Source organism: Stegodyphus dumicola, chromosome 5 (genome assembly GCF_044657685.1).
Source record: "Stegodyphus dumicola isolate Sdum_Otavi_A_Nest chromosome 5, ASM4465768v1".
NCBI lineage: Eukaryota > Metazoa > Arthropoda > Arachnida > Araneae > Eresidae > Stegodyphus > Stegodyphus dumicola.
Genome location: NC_140772.1, coordinates 157995748 through 158015759, shown reverse-complemented (window position 1 = coordinate 158015759; position 20012 = coordinate 157995748). Strand labels below are relative to the sequence as shown.

The 20012-nt window shown below is 33.9% G+C and overlaps 1 protein-coding gene across 3 annotated transcripts; it reads right to left on the bottom strand.

The window, feature by feature from the left end:
- Positions 1-1388: 1388 nt before the first annotated feature.
- LOC118180731 (serine hydrolase-like protein) lies at positions 1389-19998 on the bottom strand. 3 transcript variants are annotated; one of them, XM_035349792.2, is made up of 2 exons: positions 19689-19998; positions 1389-10658 (listed from the first exon to the last, which is right to left on the bottom strand). In XM_035349792.2, the coding sequence occupies exon 2, from the start codon at positions 10640-10642 to the stop codon at positions 9674-9676; it is 969 nt and encodes a 322-aa protein (XP_035205683.1). In that variant the 5' UTR covers positions 10643-10658; positions 19689-19998; the 3' UTR covers positions 1389-9673. The 3 variants fall into 3 exon arrangements, with proteins under 3 accessions (XP_035205683.1, XP_035205682.1, XP_035205686.1); XM_035349791.2 differs by having other exon boundaries at positions 19577-19706; XM_035349795.2 differs by lacking the exon at positions 19689-19998 and adding an exon at positions 18390-19526.
- Positions 19999-20012: the final 14 nt, after the last annotated feature.

The window sequence follows — 20012 nt, the reverse complement described above, 5'->3', positions numbered from 1 at the left end:
TTATGAATATAACACATAAAAGATTAAATTTAATATATGCTCAAAGTTTGAGATTATCTGACAAAAGAATTCATTAAAATTTATGCCAATCATTCTAGCTGCCAAAATTCTCAAATGGCATTTAAAAGAAGAACAAAAAATTCACCTTGTTTATGAACGTGAATTCATTTAAATACGAATGTAAGTGGTGTCATGCACTGGTGCGGTAGTTTGTACTATGCCATTTTGTTAAACACCACTTTTAAGTTTCGAATATGTATGCTAGCATAACAGTTGCAAGAAAATGATCCTCGGTAGGCAGGCCCGAAATTTTAAACCTTTTCCCTGCACAAATGCACAAAACAGAGGAATAGTGCTTAATCTGTACTGTAGCCGCAAACCTTAAAAACCAGCAGGTTTGCTGTGCGGGGCTACCATTTCAAACGAACACCAAACTGATTTTAATTCAGTTCATAATGCATGGTTCATGTCATTGAAATATATGTGTAATTCAATTTAGATGTGAAATATATTAAAACTTAATTGGGTATTTAAAATTTTATGTTCTTTGGCTAAATTTCTTATACTAAGAAAATCCTGAGCAAGGAAAGAAAGCTTTTATTTGTTGAAGTACTTTTAAATGGAAACAAACAAAATTAATAATTAATGTACATAGTATTTGTGTGGATAAAATTAACAACTGTACCGCTTATTACCAAAAAAAAAAATAATCAGAAATACTAACTGGTTAAACATTGTTTGAATATTCATATAAAAATCTACAAATGCCTACAGACAACTCAGATCAAATAAAATTTAATTAGAAAACATCTGATGCGGACACCACATAACTTCCTTGAACGGAGCTATTATGAATTATACACACTTTTTTGCTGCACTTCATTTTAACTTATTTCCTCAAATATCATTAGAGATATGTTTCTAATTCAATGAATTCAGTTCTCATTTCGCTGCAAGGCAAAAATACATAAAAACTCAATCTTCATTAAAAATTGTAAAATACAGGAAAACCTAAAACACCAAGTCTAGTTAAAAACAGTTAAGCGGGCAGGAATATTTCTCCGTGCATAAAATTGAAAGTTTCCTTTTGGTCCCACCCGGTAAAAAGACACTATAGTTGGTGCATAAACTCACTTAATTCACTATTCTACTAAGAGTTTCAAATGCAACACTATTTAAACTTTTAATTGTTGATGATTCTACAACAAATGCATGCTGATTAACTAAAGGCATAAAAACCATAACCGGAACATTAGAACATAATTTAATCACTTTTCAAGCAAAAAATTTACAATTTACCAATAATATACATTGGCAAATTGAATTAAGATGAAGATTAAACATTCAATTAATTCAGTTTCCACTTTAAGGCAAAGCAAAAACACATAAAACTCAAAACATATTTATTACAAATTGCAAAACAGAAAAATGTAAAACACCAAAACAGTTTATTTATTTATTTATTTATTTTTACAATTAAGAATTTCTACACAAAAACAACCAATCTTGGCAGCGGAGAAGGAGGTAGAGTTTTCGGTGTACACAAATGAAAGTTTACTTTTCGTTCCATTTTGCAAAAGACACTAAAAGTGCATAAATTCACTATTGCGCTAAGAATTCTCAAATGTCACTTAGTGGCACATTAACAACTTTTAAATTGTTGATAATTCTTCAACTATTGAATGCAGATTAACTAAAGACATAAAAACCGTAACTGGAACCTAAGAACAACATAACTCAATTGCAAATAATGCACAATTTACCAACATATAAGAATAAAAAAACCCAAGCTCACCGAGGCAGGTAACAGAGTGAGTACATACATGTATACTTTTGTGCAGCCGATTGCAACCAAAAAGGGATGTGCACAACTATATGTTATACAATCACTACTGCTATAACATGCACATATACAAAATTTAAATGTTCTTGTGGCTATTCATTTTTAATTTATGCCAGATATATACAAGGTGCCCACTAAAGTCTGGCTCCACTTGTTTAACTGATGAATGGATAGTTTTGTGTGAAGGATGCGGGCCTGCAGGATAACGTTGCCATTACAACCACGCTGACGATCGTGCTTCGCACCCACATTCACCGTAAGTAGAACAATCTCACAATAATCATTTTCTGAAAATTGCTGCATGACTATAAGCTTCAACATACAACTGCAAGGAGATATCTCTTTTACAGTTGTCTCAGCTGAATAGGTGTGACGTTTTTCATATACTATTTACATAATGCACACATTAGCACACCAAGCTCAAGTTGCGTTGAGTTGATGCATATTGTGAGCGATCTGCATATTGTCTACTCTGTAATGACAATCAGTACAAGGATGCACTCTGTGGGGTACAAGCGATATCACTGTGCACCGATATGGGCTCGTGCTTTGTCCAAAAGATAATCTTTTTCTCCTTTCGTTCAAGTTTCGTGAAGTCACAGTTTCGGAAACCGAGAAGAAAAAAATGTGCATTTTCAGCGTTCCGTTTTTAGCACTGATATCCACAAGGTGTTTTTTTGTACTTAATCGATGATGATCTACAACTTTGTAATTCACTTTTTCTTCCTATCTCGTACCGTTTTCGAGATAGGGGCGCTAACTCCACCGTTTTCCACCAGGTAGTGCTGTACGCTATCTTATGTAGCAGCGCATAGCCACTTTAAAATACCTAGACACCCCTTTTATGATTATTAGCTGCAGCCATTCGGCAGTTAAAACTGGTGGTACCAAATTTCAGTGGGCACCCTGTACATACAGACATCATGGGAAAAAAAAAAAAAAAAAAAACTATTCTGAATCTATTTTTCAATCTGTTTTGGAAAGAAAAAAAAAAAAAAAGAGCCCTTTATTCTGCCCACACATACAGATGTCATGCAAAAATATCATTTACATGAATTGGAGAGCAGTCAAAATGAATATCTTCATTGAAAATGATATCCGAAATTTTTCTTCATACAAGGAAGAAAAAGGAGTCCTTTATTCTGTCCGCATGTCAGGCAAAAACATTGTTCAAATGGATTCGAAAGTGGTCAAAATAGATATTTTTGTTGAAACATGATACCCGAGATTTTTCGCGATTATAATACTTCCTTTAGTTCGTACAAGGAAGAAAAAATCACAATTCTGTTAGAGATTGGGGAACAGAGTTTGCTTAATTTAAGTTTAATTAATTCAGTAAATTTCATTTATTGCTGAGAAACATTTTACATAATAAAGGCTAAAAATTAAAAACCAGGAGATTTGGTGATCTATGGGGAAATGTGATGAAAAAGCGGGGAATCTTCCATTAAAACCGAAGTTGTCAGCTAATGGTATATCTTTCTTTCTAAAAATAAAACTAGCGCACTGAGAATCATGGTTATGTGGAGAACTCTTTATTATTATTATTTGTCCGCTGTCCCGAGAGAGGGCGCTACCAGCTTTCTCCCTCTTCCTCTCTGGAGGAAAATTCGAACTGGTTACTCGGTTCCTGGCTGCCGTCGGTGAAGCACGCACTCACCTCTCTTTCCCTCCGTGATGTTATCATAACTGTAATATGACTTTTTTGATTTTTACTCATGCGGCCTTGCGAACTGAAAAACGCTCATCTTGTAACTACATGCAATGTGATTTTCTATAAGTGAATATATGTTAAAATATATGTCATCCTAGAATTAAATATAAATGTTAATATTACAGAGTCATATTTTGTTAACATTCAATGTGCAATCAAAAACGGCATCCATCAACAACAGTTATAAATGGTGACCCAGACGTGATTGGATTGGATTGGTTTATTTGGATTGGATTTTTGCATCCCTTATTTTGACGACATCCTTATTGCATCAACTAGCGAAGAAGAGCACATTCGTCATCTTCGTCAAGTGTTTGATCGTTTGAATAAACGTGGTTTGACATTAAACCTTAACAAATGTGTATTCGGAAAACCATCCGTTTCATTTTTAGGTTGCCTCATTACTGCCTCAGGTGTAAAACCCCTGCCTGAGAAAACAAAAGCAATTGCTGACTTCCCAAAACCTACCACTATTGTCGAGCTCAGACGTTTTTTAGCCATGATAAACTTTTATCGCCACTTCTTACCAAAGGCAGCCGAGACCCAAGCTTCACTGAATGAACTCTTAAAAGACTCACGTAAAAATGATAAACGCCCTGTTCCTTGGAATGACAAACTTAATCAGGCATTTGAAAAATGTAAACACGACCTTAGTAATGCTGCAACACTGTCCTAACCAAAAGCTGTGTTATGGTCGACGCTTCTGACATTTCCATCGGAGCTGTCTTAAACGTTCGACATTCTAATGACTACCAGCCGCTAGGATTTTTCTCATGTACGCTGTCCCCTACAGAACAAAAATACAGCACGTATGACAGAAAATTATTAGCTATTTACGCAGCTATTAAGTATTTCAGGCATAATCTTGAAGGTCAACACTTCACTATATTTACTGATCACCGACCTCTAACTTATGCATTCACATCAAAATCAAATTTTACTTCCCCAAGACAAATTCGGCATTTAAATTATACAGCTCAATTCAGCACTGATAGTCAGCATATATCAGGTTCCAGCAATGTCATCGCGGATACTCTCTCACGTATTCAGAGCATCAATGCCAATGCACCACTGGATTTCACGCTTATTGCTCACTCGCAAGCCACTGATGAGGAGTTAAAACGTCCGAGTGAAGACCCAAACTGCTCGCTGAAATTCCAGTCATTACAACTTACTCGGGACCTCCAACTATTGTGCGATACCTCCAACAACAGACTGCGACCTTATGTACCACTTGAGTTCAGGAAAAAAGGTTTTGACTGTTTTCACAACCTATCGCACCCAGGTATCCGGGCTTCCAAAAAGCTCATACAAGAAAGATTCGTTTGGCCATCCATGCTAAAGGACATTGCCAACTGGACTCGTTCCTGCATCATGTGCCAACGTTCAAAAGTTACCCAGCACACACATAGCCCTTTGGAAAAAATTGCGATGCCATCCGAATGATTCGACCATGTCCATATAGACATCGTCGGTCCTCTCCCACCATCTGACAGTTATCGATATCTACTCACCTGCATTGACAGATTTACTCGTTGGCCTGAAGCTTTTCCCATTCAGGACATCTCTGCTGACTCTGTGGCTCGACAATTCATCACCGGTTGGATTGCCCGATTTGGTGTACCATCAGTTGTGACTACTGATCAAGGTCGACAATTCCAGTCACACCTTTTCGCGTCTCTGACATCTATGCTTGGAATACGTCGAATTCGCACTTCACCATACCATCCTTCCGCCAACGGCTTAGTGGAACGCTTACATCGCAACCTGAAAGGAGCCTTGAAGTGCCATAATGACACCCGTTGGACTACTTCACTTCCTCTTGTGCTTCTTGGTTTGCGTTCTTCTTTCAAGCAAGACCTCGCAGGTATATCCGCTGAACTTGTCTACGGCACACCCCTTTGATTACCATCTGAGTTCTTTCAGCCATCCTCTGCTTCAGTCGATCCAGCATCCTTTGTCCAGACTTTCCGAGAGGCGATGAAGAAGCTGTCTCTGACTCCTACTTCGTGCCACAACAAATCTGCCCCTTTCGTGCACCACGCACTGAGCACTTGCACTCACGTGTTTGTGCGAAATGACATGGTCAAACCACCACTCACTCCTCCATATGATGGACCCTTCAAGGTCTGTGGATGTAACAATAAGCATTTCACCGTTCTCGTGTGCGACAAGGAAACCGTCCTGAGCATAGATCGTCTGAAGCCTGCTTTCTTCGAAGCTTCAAACACTCAGGTTCCTGTGACCAGCAATCCTCCTGACGCCCTGGATCCAACTGCTACTCCGGATACTCCTCCTTCGACCGACCTTACGCTTCCTCCCAGTGCTCCACCAGTCGTCACACGATCGGGAAGACGTGTGCGCTTCAACACCAGATATTTGTGAACTGATTTTTTTCATCGTACCTTTGGTACTCGAGGGGGGGAATACTGTGGAGAACTCTTTATTATTATTATTTGTCCGCTGTCCCGAGAGAGGGCGCTACCAGCTTTCTCCCTCTTCCTCTCTGGAGGAAAATTCGAACTGGTTACTTGGTTCCTGGCTGCCATCGGTGAAGCACGCGCTCACCTCTCTTTACCTCCGTGATGTTATCGTAGCTGTAATATGACTTTCTTGATTTTTACTCATGCAGACTTGCGAACTGAAAAAATGCTCATCTTATAACTACATGCAATGTGATTTTCTATAAGTGAATATATGTCATCCTAGAATTAAATATAAATGTTAATAGTTCTGAGTCAGATTTTATTAACATTCAACGTGCAATCAAAAATGGCATCCATCAACAACAGCCATAGTTACAAAGAATCAAGGATTCACCAGCAGCCGAGTGGTAAAGTCGCTGAATACTGGTAATTGTGATGATCAAATCCCGCAAATGAGCTGGCTGTATGTGCATTTTCGTGGTTATCCCCATGTGTAATGTGTATACAAGCCAGTTTCCCTTTGTAAGTCCTTCATGAAGGCATCCCTCCCCTTTGGCAGATAGCCCTTGAGTTTTTTGCCATAATTGAGTGCTTTGCCATTATGCCCGACCATAAAGAATCGCAGCAAAAGATCTCAGACAGTTGTTCTCAGTGTTGAGACATCATACTTACATATTATTGGGCCTAAACTGCATTGTCTGGAAAACAGTTTCTACTTGCTGTAAGTGATTGATGGGATATTATGTAAATACCTCCAAATTTTTTTTCTTACTTCATTTCTCAGTTATAATAATTCTCAATAACAGATAATGTTCAAGCGATATTTTAAAAAAAGGCCTTGTTACATTTTAAATATTTTTATTACATTTGTTCTTCAATAACTTTAAAGCTGCTTTGAGGATTTTCAAACAGTTAGATATATATATATATATATATAACAAAAAGAAAAGGGAACATAATACAAACATTTGAAAATCACTAATAAATAAATACCAATAAAAACCAAATAAATAAATAAATTTTGTGATTAGAAGACCAATAAATGTTAAAAGCATACTTATTATAAAGCATGCATTAGAATTAAAATTTGTAATAGTTAAACATTTTTAAAAAATCAAATGATACAAAACAGTTATGAGTGATATGGATATATAACAATCACACTGAAAATGATTTTTATTTAATAAATATTTTAATAAAATAAAAATGTTAATGAAAATAATGTTTTTTAAATATACGAACATTGAAAACAAAGACTATGTCAAAGAAATTTAAAAAATATCTTTTAGTCTATTTAGGCTACATGGAATACATAAAGGAATAGCATTTTGCAAAAAATACTTTCTGTCTTAAGTTAAAAAGGAAGATTAATATAAAAGAATAATTACAGTATAAATGATGTGGAATATGAACAAATTTCTGTTCATTTTTACAAGTCTGTAAGAAACATAATTTCCATAATAAAGTATAGCCAAGTTTAATAAGACTTTTCCATATTTATTTAGAAGTATCAAAAAGAAAAATTGTACTATATTTTTAGGGCATGCAAAATATTATCTGAAGTTATTAAAGATTTCTCCAAAACTAACTAAACTTTTATCCATGAAACATGCCCATTTTTTTAAATTTTAAATTGGTGCAATTGCCTGTAAGATATTTTCCTGCATTTAGGTGAATGAAAAATGTACCTCTTAGATAATCATGAAGTGTAAAATATCTATACACATATTTTTCACTTTAGGCCACTTCCTGTTATTAAAGATATATCGGAGTGCCCCCCTTTTATCGACTACAAAAGAAATCTCAAGAAGATTTTTACTTTTACGTATAAAGGTAGAAAGTAAAAACTGTTCAGTGTATAATTTGCGGAATGTTTGAAGAAAGAATGACTTTAATTGCACACACAAAGATTTAACATAAATTTTCAAGATGCTTTGATTGGCTGTGAAGTACAAATTCTCAGCCTAAGCAGTATGAAGCATATTTTTATATTTCAAGCTCTTCTCTCTTCATCAGACTTTGAGATTAAGACAGGCAGATTGACAAACTGTAGAGATTCAATTAATAGTGCTTCTCTTTCTTTTAAATAATAGTCTCCTACATCCCTCACAGTGAAATGTTAGTTACTTAGCTGAATATCATCATTGCCATCATTACAATAAGTACACTCTGCTTCTTTCCAGTAATGGAAAAGTTGAAACTATACTACATACACTCAAAAGTCGTTAATTCGGACACCCATAATCTGGAATGATCTATAATCCGAACCTCAGAAGCTACAAACTTTCTGCGCATACGTCGCGTTGACGCATGCGCATAAGACCTTTATGGCTGCGAATATGCATGTGCGCATGCGCAAAATACGTTTACGAATGTGCCTTTAATGTATAACAAATGGTATAAGCTAAGCTAAAATTATCTAATTATCTATTTCAGTTAATGTTGTAGATTGCGTTGTTTCTTAATCTTCGAATTGGATCCGGCTTATTATTTTTTGCAGACTGTTACAGCAATTTTATAAAAGTAAGCTTGAACTTTCAATTATATCAAATAGAATTTCCGATATATATTTACTAATATGTAAAGGATCTACAAAGCGAAAGTATGTTTCGAAGTCCATTAAACAAAAAGTGGAATTGCTGCAAAAAATGGATAAAGGCATATCCTTTGTTTCTCTAACCATTCCGAAATCTGTTTATTAATTTCATGCTGTTCTGCAGCGGGGGAGGGGGGAACGCCGCGGCGCGCAATGAATTGGAAGTTGATCTGTCAGCACTATCCTTATCTTCAAATTCCTCGTCATTATAATTCGCTTCCGATAGTGAAGAAAGTGACACAGAAGTTATTGAAAACAAAAAAATTTCGATTGACAAATTAGTCGGTATTCTCGACATAGCAATTATAGGACTTGAACAGCGGAAATTTGTAACTGAACAAGAAATTATGTCTGTTTATAGAATTAAAGAGAAAGTATTATCACATAAAATGAAGCAACTTAAACAACTTACATTAAAAGAAATGTTTAATAAAGTAAACACATAAATATTAAGCATATTTTTTGTAAATTCTGATACCCTTTAGATCATAATTATTCTTTATTTCATAAATTACGGTTTCATATTTTTAATTTTATAATTTCTGCATGCCATTTTACCAGATTTAAACTGATGATCTATAATCCGGAATCGCCGAAGTCCCGATGAGTCCGGATTAACGACTTTTGACTGTATACTATTTCTATTTATTTTCAGCTTTAGATTGTACATCTCTCATATAATTTTTGTTACTAATAGTATATCTGGCTTTATGTTTAGTAATACAGTTTGAAAGTTTTCTCCCCTACTGGGAAATATTTAAAAATTTCCTCCCATATAAATTAGTGCTCACTGCTTCTTTTATTTCAGACCCTTTTCACTTACATAAAGTTTCATAGGTTAAAAATGAATGTTAAAAATCTTTAAAGAAAAGACCTAAATTTCTGTTGTGGGAAAATGTCTTATATTTTTATCATCAATACTTAATGCAATTTTTAATACTTTATGCCCCCTTTGAAATCACACTTTCACACTCAAATTTCTTGATCTCAAAAATGCCATAGAATATATTAAAACAAACACTTAAATATTACATAAATTTATAATTGAATATTATTAAAATTAACTATGCCCTATGAAAATGCAAAAATAAAAATCATAGCTTAGAAATTTCAGAGATATGCATCTTAAAGAATTTATCAATATATGGAGCTACACGATCAGGATGATTTAAATGAACAAAATGATTGCCTTCAACTTTCACTAAATCAAAATTTTTACAATTATGTCTATATATATTTAAAAATTCTTCTAAAACTTCAGGTGTTCTTGACAAAAAAATCTTTGAATTTTTTCCTAATATGATCAATAAATTACATTTTAGCCTACACATAAAAGCTTTTAAATCTTCATGACTAAGTTTCTGCAATTCTTCAGTTGCTTTGACTCTTATGTCTCTTGAAAAGACAACTCCTTTGCCACAATCAGATGGTCGACAACCCCTTTTCAAAAGAATATTAGCAGATTCTAATGTGATTTCTTCATACATTCCAGCAAGCAATCGCTCCTGTGCTTCTTCAAAGCTATACACAGGTGTTGGATTAGGGATTTTTGCTTCATACTTTAACAAACTCTCAATTCCTCTACGTGTAACTTCAGGAAGTCTTTCAGGTGAACGAGATGCAGGTTTGATTATATCAAGTAGAACTATATTACAAACATTTTCTGGAAAAATACTTGCATACATTAAAGCCAATGTGCCACCCATACTATGTCCAACAATACTGAATTTTTCCCATTTTAAATAATCTACCACACGTTTAATGTCAATTAGCATTTCCATATAATGATAAAATGTTCCATAAGGCTTATGTGATGATAGACCGTGTCCTGGAGCATCAAATGCAACAATATACAATTTTGATGTTAGAAGAGGAATTAGTGTATCAAATGTGCCAGCATTATCCTGCCATCCATGCAAGGCTAAAACAGGATGAGACTGCTTTTCTCCCCATACTTTTGCTGCAATATGACCATATGCAACAGGTATGCGTAATTCTTTAAGATTTGACCACTGACTAGTAGACATATTTCTGCGATTTTTAACAGCCTTTGGCAACTTCATGCAAGAATAGTAGAATCTGAAAATATTTACATATATTAATAATGACAAAATGAATAAAATACAGTACAAAGTCTGTAATCCGAACGTCCATTATCTGGAATGATCTATAATCCAGACCTCAAAGCCACAAACTTACACATGCGTGTAAAGCATTTACCCATACGCGCTTGTAATAGTGAAGAAAGTGACAGAGAGGTTATTAAAATGAAAAAATTTCGATTGACAAGTTAGTCGGTGTTCTCGACAAAGCAATTACAGGATTTGAACAGTGGAACTTTGTAACTGAACAAGAAATTATGTCTGTTTAATAGAATTAAAGAGAAAGTATTATCACATGAAACGAAGCAAAACTTAAACAACTTACATTGAAAGAAATGTTTAATAAAGTAAACAAATAAATATTAAGCTTTTTTTTGTAAATTTTGATACCCTTTAGATCATAATTGCTTTTTATTTCATAAATTATGGTTTCATATTTTTAATTGTATAATTTCTGCATGCCATGTTACCAGATTTAAATCGATGATCTATAATCTGGAAAAATCCCTAATCCAGAATCGCTGAAGTCCCGACGAGTCCAGATTACGGACTTTGCACCGTATATAACATTACTTATGTCAAACAGCAGTTTCCAACAGGTTTTGTGCAGCAACATTAAAATACTTAAGAATGGTTTTAAACACACACAATGGAAATTTTATAAATTGTAACACAATTATAAATTTGTATGCCTTCATATCCATTATTACACTTATTGTGCCTATCCTAAAAATTATGGACAAAATAAAGATCTTAAATTCCATCACTGCCTCTTTTACTGGAAAAATTCTTAGTAGGCTTTGCCCAACAACATTAAAATATTTAAGAAAGATTTTAAATACACACAATGGGAATTTTACAATTGTAACACAATTATAAATTTGTAAGCAGAGGCGTAGCTAGGATTTTCAGCGCCCGGGGACAACTGAAGATTTTGTGTCCCCTTCTGTGTCTAAAATTTCTTAATTGCAGTTTGACGTCCTCTTGATGTTATGCCTGGGAACAGATGTCCTCCCTTGCTCCACCCTAGCTACATCACTGTTTGTAAGCTTTCATATCCATTATTGCACTTAGTTGTGCATGTTCCAAAAATTATGCAGAAAATAAAGATATAAAAGTCTATTACTGCCTCTTTTATTGAAAAAATATCTCCAGCAATGCCTTAGCATCACCCCAATAAAATATATTACATATACTACATAAATGCATGTAAACATATATAATACAAAGTCCGTAATCCAGACGTCCATTATCCGGAATGATCTATAATCCGGTCCTCAAAGCCCCAAACTTTTTTTTGTATGCTTTATGCATGCGCGTAATGCATTTATGCATGCACATTTAATGTATAACAGACGGTATCAGCTAGGCTAAAATTATCTTTACTGATTCTAAGGCATTTCAGTTAACGCTGCAGATTGCGCTGTTCCTTAATCTTCTAATTGGATTTGCATTATTATTTTTTGCAGACTGTTAGAGCAATTTTATAAAAATTAAGCCTGAACTTTCGATTATGTCAAAAAGAGTTTCCAATTCTGGAGCTGCCAAAGGATCTACAAAGCGAAAGCATGTTTCGACGAACCGCTTCCGATACTGAAGAAAGTGACAGAGAGGTTATTGAAAATGAAAAAACTTCGATTGACAAGTTAGTCGGTGTTCTCGACACAGAAATTACAGGACTTGAACAGTGGAACTTTGTAACTGAACAAGAAATTATGTCTGTTTATAGAATTAAAGAGAAAGTATTAGCACAAAAAACGAAGCAATTTAAACAAATTACATTGAAAGAAAGAAATGTTAAATACAGTAAACAAATAAATATTACGCTTTTTTTATTGTAAATTTTGATACCCTTTAGATCATAATTGCTCTTTATTTCTTGAATTATGGTTTCCTATTTTTAATTGCATAATTTCTGCATGCCAACTTACCAGATTTAAAGTGATAATCTATAATCCAGAAAAACCCGTAATCCGGAATCGCCGAAGTCCCGACGAGTCCGGATTATGGACTTTGTACTGTATATATATATATATATATATATAACAAAATATATATTTATTTTTTCCAACTCTTATGTTTTTGCAATTTTTTAATTTTTCATGCATTTGTAGCCAATCAGTGGTTCAGAGATTAAACTGCAAAAACATGCAAGAAGCTAAACTGCAAAACACTAGTAATTATAGTTCGCCCACATGCAAGCTTGGGTGGTATTCAGCCCAAACACTTAGAATCACCTAGAAGGGGTGCTAGTTACGTACTACAGAGTGAGGGGGTTACATGAGAGTTCTCTCTTTGCTGGAAAGAGGGAATTTACTACTAAAGAAGGAAAAGCTCACATGCCATTGGGTGATTCTGTCATCAGCTGTTTTTCAAGCCTTTGGCTTATTCACAGAAAAAAATGCTAAGATTCACATTGATTTCTAACATGGAAAGAAGAATGTTAAACTTTTTTTCATTTAATTTATGAATATGTGAATGCTGCATATTTTATTCTTTACTTTTAAAAATATGGTCACTAAAAATCCTGGACACTATGTTTTTAAGCAAAAACATTCTTTTTGGAGGGTGAAAAAGGGGTCAACAGGTTTCTATAATATTTGAACAGAATCTACACAGATTACAATTGATTTAACACATTTGACAATATCATATTCATTATACAGTCAAAAGTCGTTAATCCGGACTCATCGGGACTTCGGCGATTCCGGATTATCGATTTTTCCGGATTATAGATCATCAGTTTAAATCTTGTAAGACGGCATGCAGAAATTCTAAAATTAAAAATATGAAACTGTAATTTATGAAATAAAGAACAATTATGATCTAAAGGGTATCAAAATTTACAAAAAAAAAAAAGCTTAATATTTATTTGTTTACTTTATTAAACATTTCTTTTAATGTAAGTTGTTTAAGTTGCTTCATTTTATGTGATAATACTTTCTCTTTAATTCTATAAACAGACATAATTTCTTGTTCAGTTACAAAGTCCCGCTGTTCAAGTCCCGTTAATTGCTGTGCCGAGAATACCGACTAACTTGTCAATCGAAATTTTTTCGTTTTCACTAACCTGTCACATTCTTCATGTCTTTATCCATTTTTTGCAGCAATTCCACTTTTTGTTTGTTGGACATCGAAACATACTTTCGTTTTGTAGATCCTTTGGAAGTTCCAGCATCGGAAATTCTATTTGACATAATCGAACGTTCAAGTTTACTTTTATAAAATTGCTCTTACAGTCTGCAAAAAATAATAAGCGGGATCCAATACGAAGATTAAGTAACAATGCAATCATTAACATTAACTGAAATAGATAATTAGATAATTTTAGCTTACACCGTCTGTTATACATTAAACGCGCAGGCGAAAACGTATTCTGCACTTGCGCACACGCATATGCGCAGTAGTCAAGGTCTTACGCGCACGCGTAAAACGCCTGTGCGCAGGTGCCAATGCAGCACATGCACAGAAAGTTTTTAGCTTTGAGGTCCGGATTATAGATCATTCCGGATTATGGGCGTCCGAATTAACGACTTTTGACCGTACAAGAATTTTTTCTAAACTAAGTTTTGTTTTCTTTTTTTCAGCATGCATACGGAATTTTAGCCTAAATATAAAAAATAAATATAATAATTATTCATCATAATGTAGAAAAAAGTGTTCCTTTCGAGGGAGCACATCGTGGCTGAGTGGGTAAGACACTGGATTCGGAAACTGAAAGTCCCGAGCTTAAAACCCATCAAAGTCAAGTCACCTAAAAATTTATTTTGTTTAAATTTCCTTTCTGTTCCATTTACTGGAGAATGTTCTCCATTTTCTAGAACTTTCTAAGTCTGGAATGTTCTAGCTTGTTCATCAAGGGTATATACTCTTATTCAATTTGAATAATAAAGTCTTGAGTACTTTCCTCTTCATTTGTCTTAACTACTTCATATATGAAACAATAACATAATTATTGTAATGAAGTAAGTAATTATTATGATAATTTATTATTGTATCATTAATTATTAAGAATTTTTTTAGTGTGTAATATACATGCATTTTAGCTCAAAGATAAAAAAGATATGTAATAAGTATAATTATTATCGTAAAATTACTGTAATGAATTAGAATTATAATATTATTACATTAGAATTCATTGTTATGATATTATAATAATGAAACTTATAGAATCAAATATGATAATTATATACTATTATACAATACTAGTTATTTACTATATTGTAAAATTATGTATACATAGCAAAATTAAGGTTTGAAAACACTCATATTTTTACCAATATATAAATAAATGCACAAAATTAAACAAAACGTGATCAAGCAGTTAATTACAAATGATGATCAGCATATCACCAGAGTCGTAGCTAGGGTTTTCAGTGCCCAGGGACAACTGAAGATTTCGTGCCCCCTACTGCTTGCCAAGGATGGAAAACATTTAATTCTAAAATGTCGTAACATCAGTTTGGCGCCCCTTGGATTCTGCGCCTGGGGACAGATGTGCCCCTCTAACTACGCCCCTGCATATCACTTTACATCACTTAAAAATAATTTTCTGCCTCCAAAAATCAATGTTCTTTAAATGCTAATAAAAGGAAAAAATGGGTGATCTTTACTGTATGGTATATCCCTTAATTTCCGTCTGAAAAAATCACCAGGTGGTATTGGTTGTTCGTGGAATCTGGAAGCCTGCTGCGTGAAATAGGTTTCTCAGTAGCCCTAATGGTACTTACGTATTATCACAATCAGGTTGGCGCGATTTGTAAGTTTGAGTAAAAAAGTATGAATAGAAAGAAAATGTATATTTATTAATTACAGAGAACTTTTAATACAGTTTTTTATATTATTTTGTTTTAAAATATAAAATAGCAACTAAACCCTTCCGGTTTCGAATTTGAAAAAGTTGCAGAATTATTTTTTCGACGGAAATCTTTTGGCTATTGCTTTTAGCACTGATTGAAAACCGTCTTTGCCATTAACAGCTTGAGCTTGGCGCCATATAAATTCGATAAGGTATGAGTCAAGATGATGACGGGCTGTTCCTCTCTGTTTTTTGTTGCGCCATTTGGCTGAGCCCCACATGCGCTCTACATGTTGTGTGTGAACGCCCGTGTTGGGATCCACAAAGTTATATTTGTGATTAACAGTTCCATGCAGAAATCCAGCATTTTTGAACTCACTTGTATTGTATCCTTTCCAGCAATCCGCATAAATGATGCTTCCTTCCTTGATATTTTCGCAAATTTTTTCCAGGAGGGTAACGGCGCTTCTGTTAGGTACAGTAACCAAAAACGTAATTAAAGTATTTCAGGGCATTCAATCTAACCAGTAAGAAAAATAATTTCTTTACGAAAAAACGACGTATAACACGTAGGGTTGCCGTAAGTAGGGTCACCAAATTTGGCGATTTATGCGAATTTTGGCCTGGTTGCGTTAATACGTAAGTACCGCCCTAATGTTGATAATGTTAACAAAACTAGCCTCGGGGGAAAATTTTTTAAAAAAGTTTTTGTCATTAAAAGGGGGTTATTTCTGCGAATATCGCCAAACGTTTTGTAATAAATTTAGATTTTGGCTATTTTTTTGTAATAGTAACCCTTTTGTATGAACCCGGGCTTTTGGTTCTTACCATTCTTTTCAATCGCTGTGTTCGGTTGCATGTGCCTGGTATGGTCGTATGGTCTTGAATTTTGAACCTGCTATTATTTTGCTGTGGGTACCATCATTTCAGTATGTTTGAGGTGGGTTAAGAGGATGAATGTTGATTAACAGTGGATGAGCTGACGTGGAGGATGGAGAAGATGGTGGTCGGAAGCATGAACGTATGCATATGAAAAAAGGTATGTTAAAAAATTGATGTTTCATCTATTTGTTCATCTCTATGTGTTAATTTTTGTTAAAGGATTTGTTGTTTAATGTTTTTATGTTAGGAAATATGCATCTTTGATTATTTGTTTCTGTCTGTTTGTATATTTTTTGTTATTTGTTCGTATCTGAGTGTTAAGACAGCGGCAAATATTTTCTGGCTAACATGATAGTTTTCACTTTGTTTTAGCTTCCTGATCTTGTTTAACAGAAAATGGATCGAAGTGTACATGGACAAAGTTAAGGCAGTGCACAATGCCTAGTCTGTGTAAGTCTTTGAGTTCTTTTTTTGGTTTTGCATAGTGGGCGGAAGGATCGACACCATCTTGAAATTGGTGCTGATTCTTCCTGGCGCCAATTTTGGCATAAAAAAGAGATGATTCACCAAGGCGTAACGTCCAAAAAAAATTATAACAGAAAAAAAATCCTTACTGCACAAGTCATGTCCATCCATCTATTCTGCGAATAAATTGGTCCAAATTGTGTATGCGTGTTTGTGCTCATGGTCACAGCTACCACAGTCAAACAATAGCTTACAATTTTGTTCCTCGTGGCACATCAGTTTGCATGCATATTTCACATAAGTATACTACTAGTCAAAATAAAAAGCATGATTAAAATCTAAGACAAGGTTCAAACTATCACATTAACCAGAGAAAATTCGCCGCTGTCTTAACGCACAAAAACACAGAAATAACCAAAAAAACATAAACAGAGAGTAATAAATAATCAAAAAAATATATTTTATAACATTAAAAACATTAAACAACAAATCTTTTAACTTAAAGTTCAACTTTTGTGAGAAATAATTTTGACAAAAGAGATGTCTGATAACAAATTGTTCTTTTTTCCCCCAATGGCAGATTGTCAAGAGTTACAGTGTAATGCAGTGAAAAAAATAACACACAGATATGAATAAATAAATGAAGCGTCAATTTTTTAACATATGTTTTTTCAAGTGCATATGTTCCGCTTCCCACCACCATCTCCTCCATCCTCCACAGAAGCAACTCAGTTAAATTTTTCGTTGTTTCAGCTCATCCGCTGCTAATTAACATTCATCCTCTTACCCACGTCACACATACTCAAATGACGGTACCCACATCAAAATAATAGCAAGTTCAAAATCCAAGACCATACCACACACGTGCAACCAAATACAGCAACTGAAAAGAATGGTAAGAACCAAAAACCTGGGTCCATATGAAAGGGTTATAAGCAAAATCTAAATTTATCACATTTAGTGATATTTGCAGAAATAACACCTTTTTAATTACAAAAACTAAAAAAAAAAAAAAAAAAAAAATTTTCCCCCAAGGTTAGTTTTGCCAACATTAAGGGTTACTGAAAAACCTATTTCACATAGCGGGCTTCCAGATTTCATGAACAACCAATAGCACTTGGCGATTTTTCTGGTTGTCTGAAAATCGCCAAGGTACCATCAGCCAGAAGGATATTAACAGAAATATCTGTAAATATATTTTCTTTAACAAAAATATCTTTCTAATATCTGGATACAACCATGAGCAAAATTATTTGGTGATTTAGAAAGGGAGAAATCTTTGGCTGTATAGATTAATGGACTGTGTTACACTGTAACGCTTCACAATCTGCCATTGGGGAAAAAAAAAAAAAGAAGAAGAATTTGTTATCAGACATCTCTTTTGTCAAAATTATTTCTCATAAAAGTTGAACTTTCTAGCACAATTTTCAAACCTAAAATAATTTTCAAAGAAATTAATTTAAAATTTTAACTGTTTAACTGACTATAGTAAAAGTTGTAAGAATTATCAGTTGAAGGGAATAACACCTTCATGGAAGAAAATGGAAACTGGTTTATACTTACATTACATGTGGGAAAAGCCATATAGTGAGAACAAACCAAGACTGAATAATCAGTGTACATGGACGTGACTAGTAAGATATGTGATGGCAACAGGCATGCACTCAAAGTCTCAACATTATTTAAGTCAATGCGTATATGGATATTGAGTTTGTACATGGATACTAAGTGTGCACAATTCTTTGACTTGTTATTTTCAAGTTGGTGATTCTGAGAAATGCACGAAGGAGTGCGCATTTTCCCAGTTTGTTGCCAAGGATGTGAGCTCTCCTAGGATTTTACCTTATTTAATTATACTGTACATAGTTCCAGGTTGCAGTCATAGCAATAAAAAAATTATTTCTCAAATTATTCCTCATATAGAATGCACAAGTTTCCTTAAATACAAGTTTCTGTATATGTATAATGTTCTAGCAAGTTCCCTAAGCTAAAATAAGTTGATAAGCTATTCACTAGGACATAAATTTACTACTGCCTTCTTGAAAAATAACAATAAAAAAATTCTAATTATATTTCAAAGAAAAGATATGTTAAATATACATTTAAACACTAAATTATTATAGGAGTGATTAAATATTTGATAACCACTAAAAATAATTTATATTACTATCTAAGAATTAATTAAAATAACTTCACAGATCACATAGTGACTATTTAATATAACATATTCAGCACAAAATATCTTTGCTCCTTGAAAAAAACTGAGATTAATACACCTGTCTTCCAAATTTACAGAATTTCTCCATAACGTCACTTCAGGTTGAATTTCGTGTTACAACTGGCACACATTTTACGTACATTCAGCTGATGCTGTTCTCCCCTTCCTTTTCAAATTTTCGACCATAAACCATACAAATAACGTTTCCTGATCGTAATCTTTTTTTAAGCAGCATGAACACTTTGGATCACTACTGGAATTTATACGCAACAAAAAGCACGAATTGCCATTATTATACATTTGAATTAAAATATTTTCAGGTGCTACTTTGGTAGACGGTAAACACCTATTTTCATTAGAATCAATATTAAAAATGCGCAAATTAAAGAAAATTTTCGCATAATAATGGAAGACTGAATAAAACGAAGGCGACTGAAAATAGAAATGGGAACACGCATCAAAATATAAACAGTGACAGTTTACTTGAAATAGTAAAATACCAATCCAGTTCAAACTACACCTTTTTTCTCACCTAGATACGTAATAAGATGAAAAAATGACTGATATATTTCTTAACGAATTCATTGTTAATGAAAACCGAAAAAGTAGTTGCAAGTACCGGATCGACAAATCAAATTATTTACCTTTTCTATCTGTATCGGGCAGACGGCACTGAAGAGGAAAATCTTTGATGCTGAGAAATAACGTCCTTTTCATGGTTACTTCCTTGTCATAATTATCCTCAATTGGGCATTTAACATCAAACAATACCTAAGGCTATGTTGGAAACTAGTTTGCTTAGTTTTCTGAAAAATATATATATATAAATTTTTGCAACTTATAAACACATTATTTTTTGCGCTTTTAAGTAAGGAACTTATGTCTTGTTTTGCACCCGCGTGTGTTATTGTATTTCAAGCATTATTACATTCGGTTAAGGGCAAAGATCAATAAGTTTCGAAAGCACT

Excerpts from the sequence above, each read along its gene's own strand:
- LOC118180731 (XM_035349791.2), bottom strand. The coding sequence starts at position 19,629 with ATGAATTCGTTAAGAAATATATCAGTCATTTTTTCATCTTATTACGTA. Across the intron at positions 10,659-19,576 it reads TCATCTTATTACGTATCTAG|ATTCTACTATTCTTGCATGA; the intron begins GTGAGAAAAAAG and ends AAATATTTTCAG.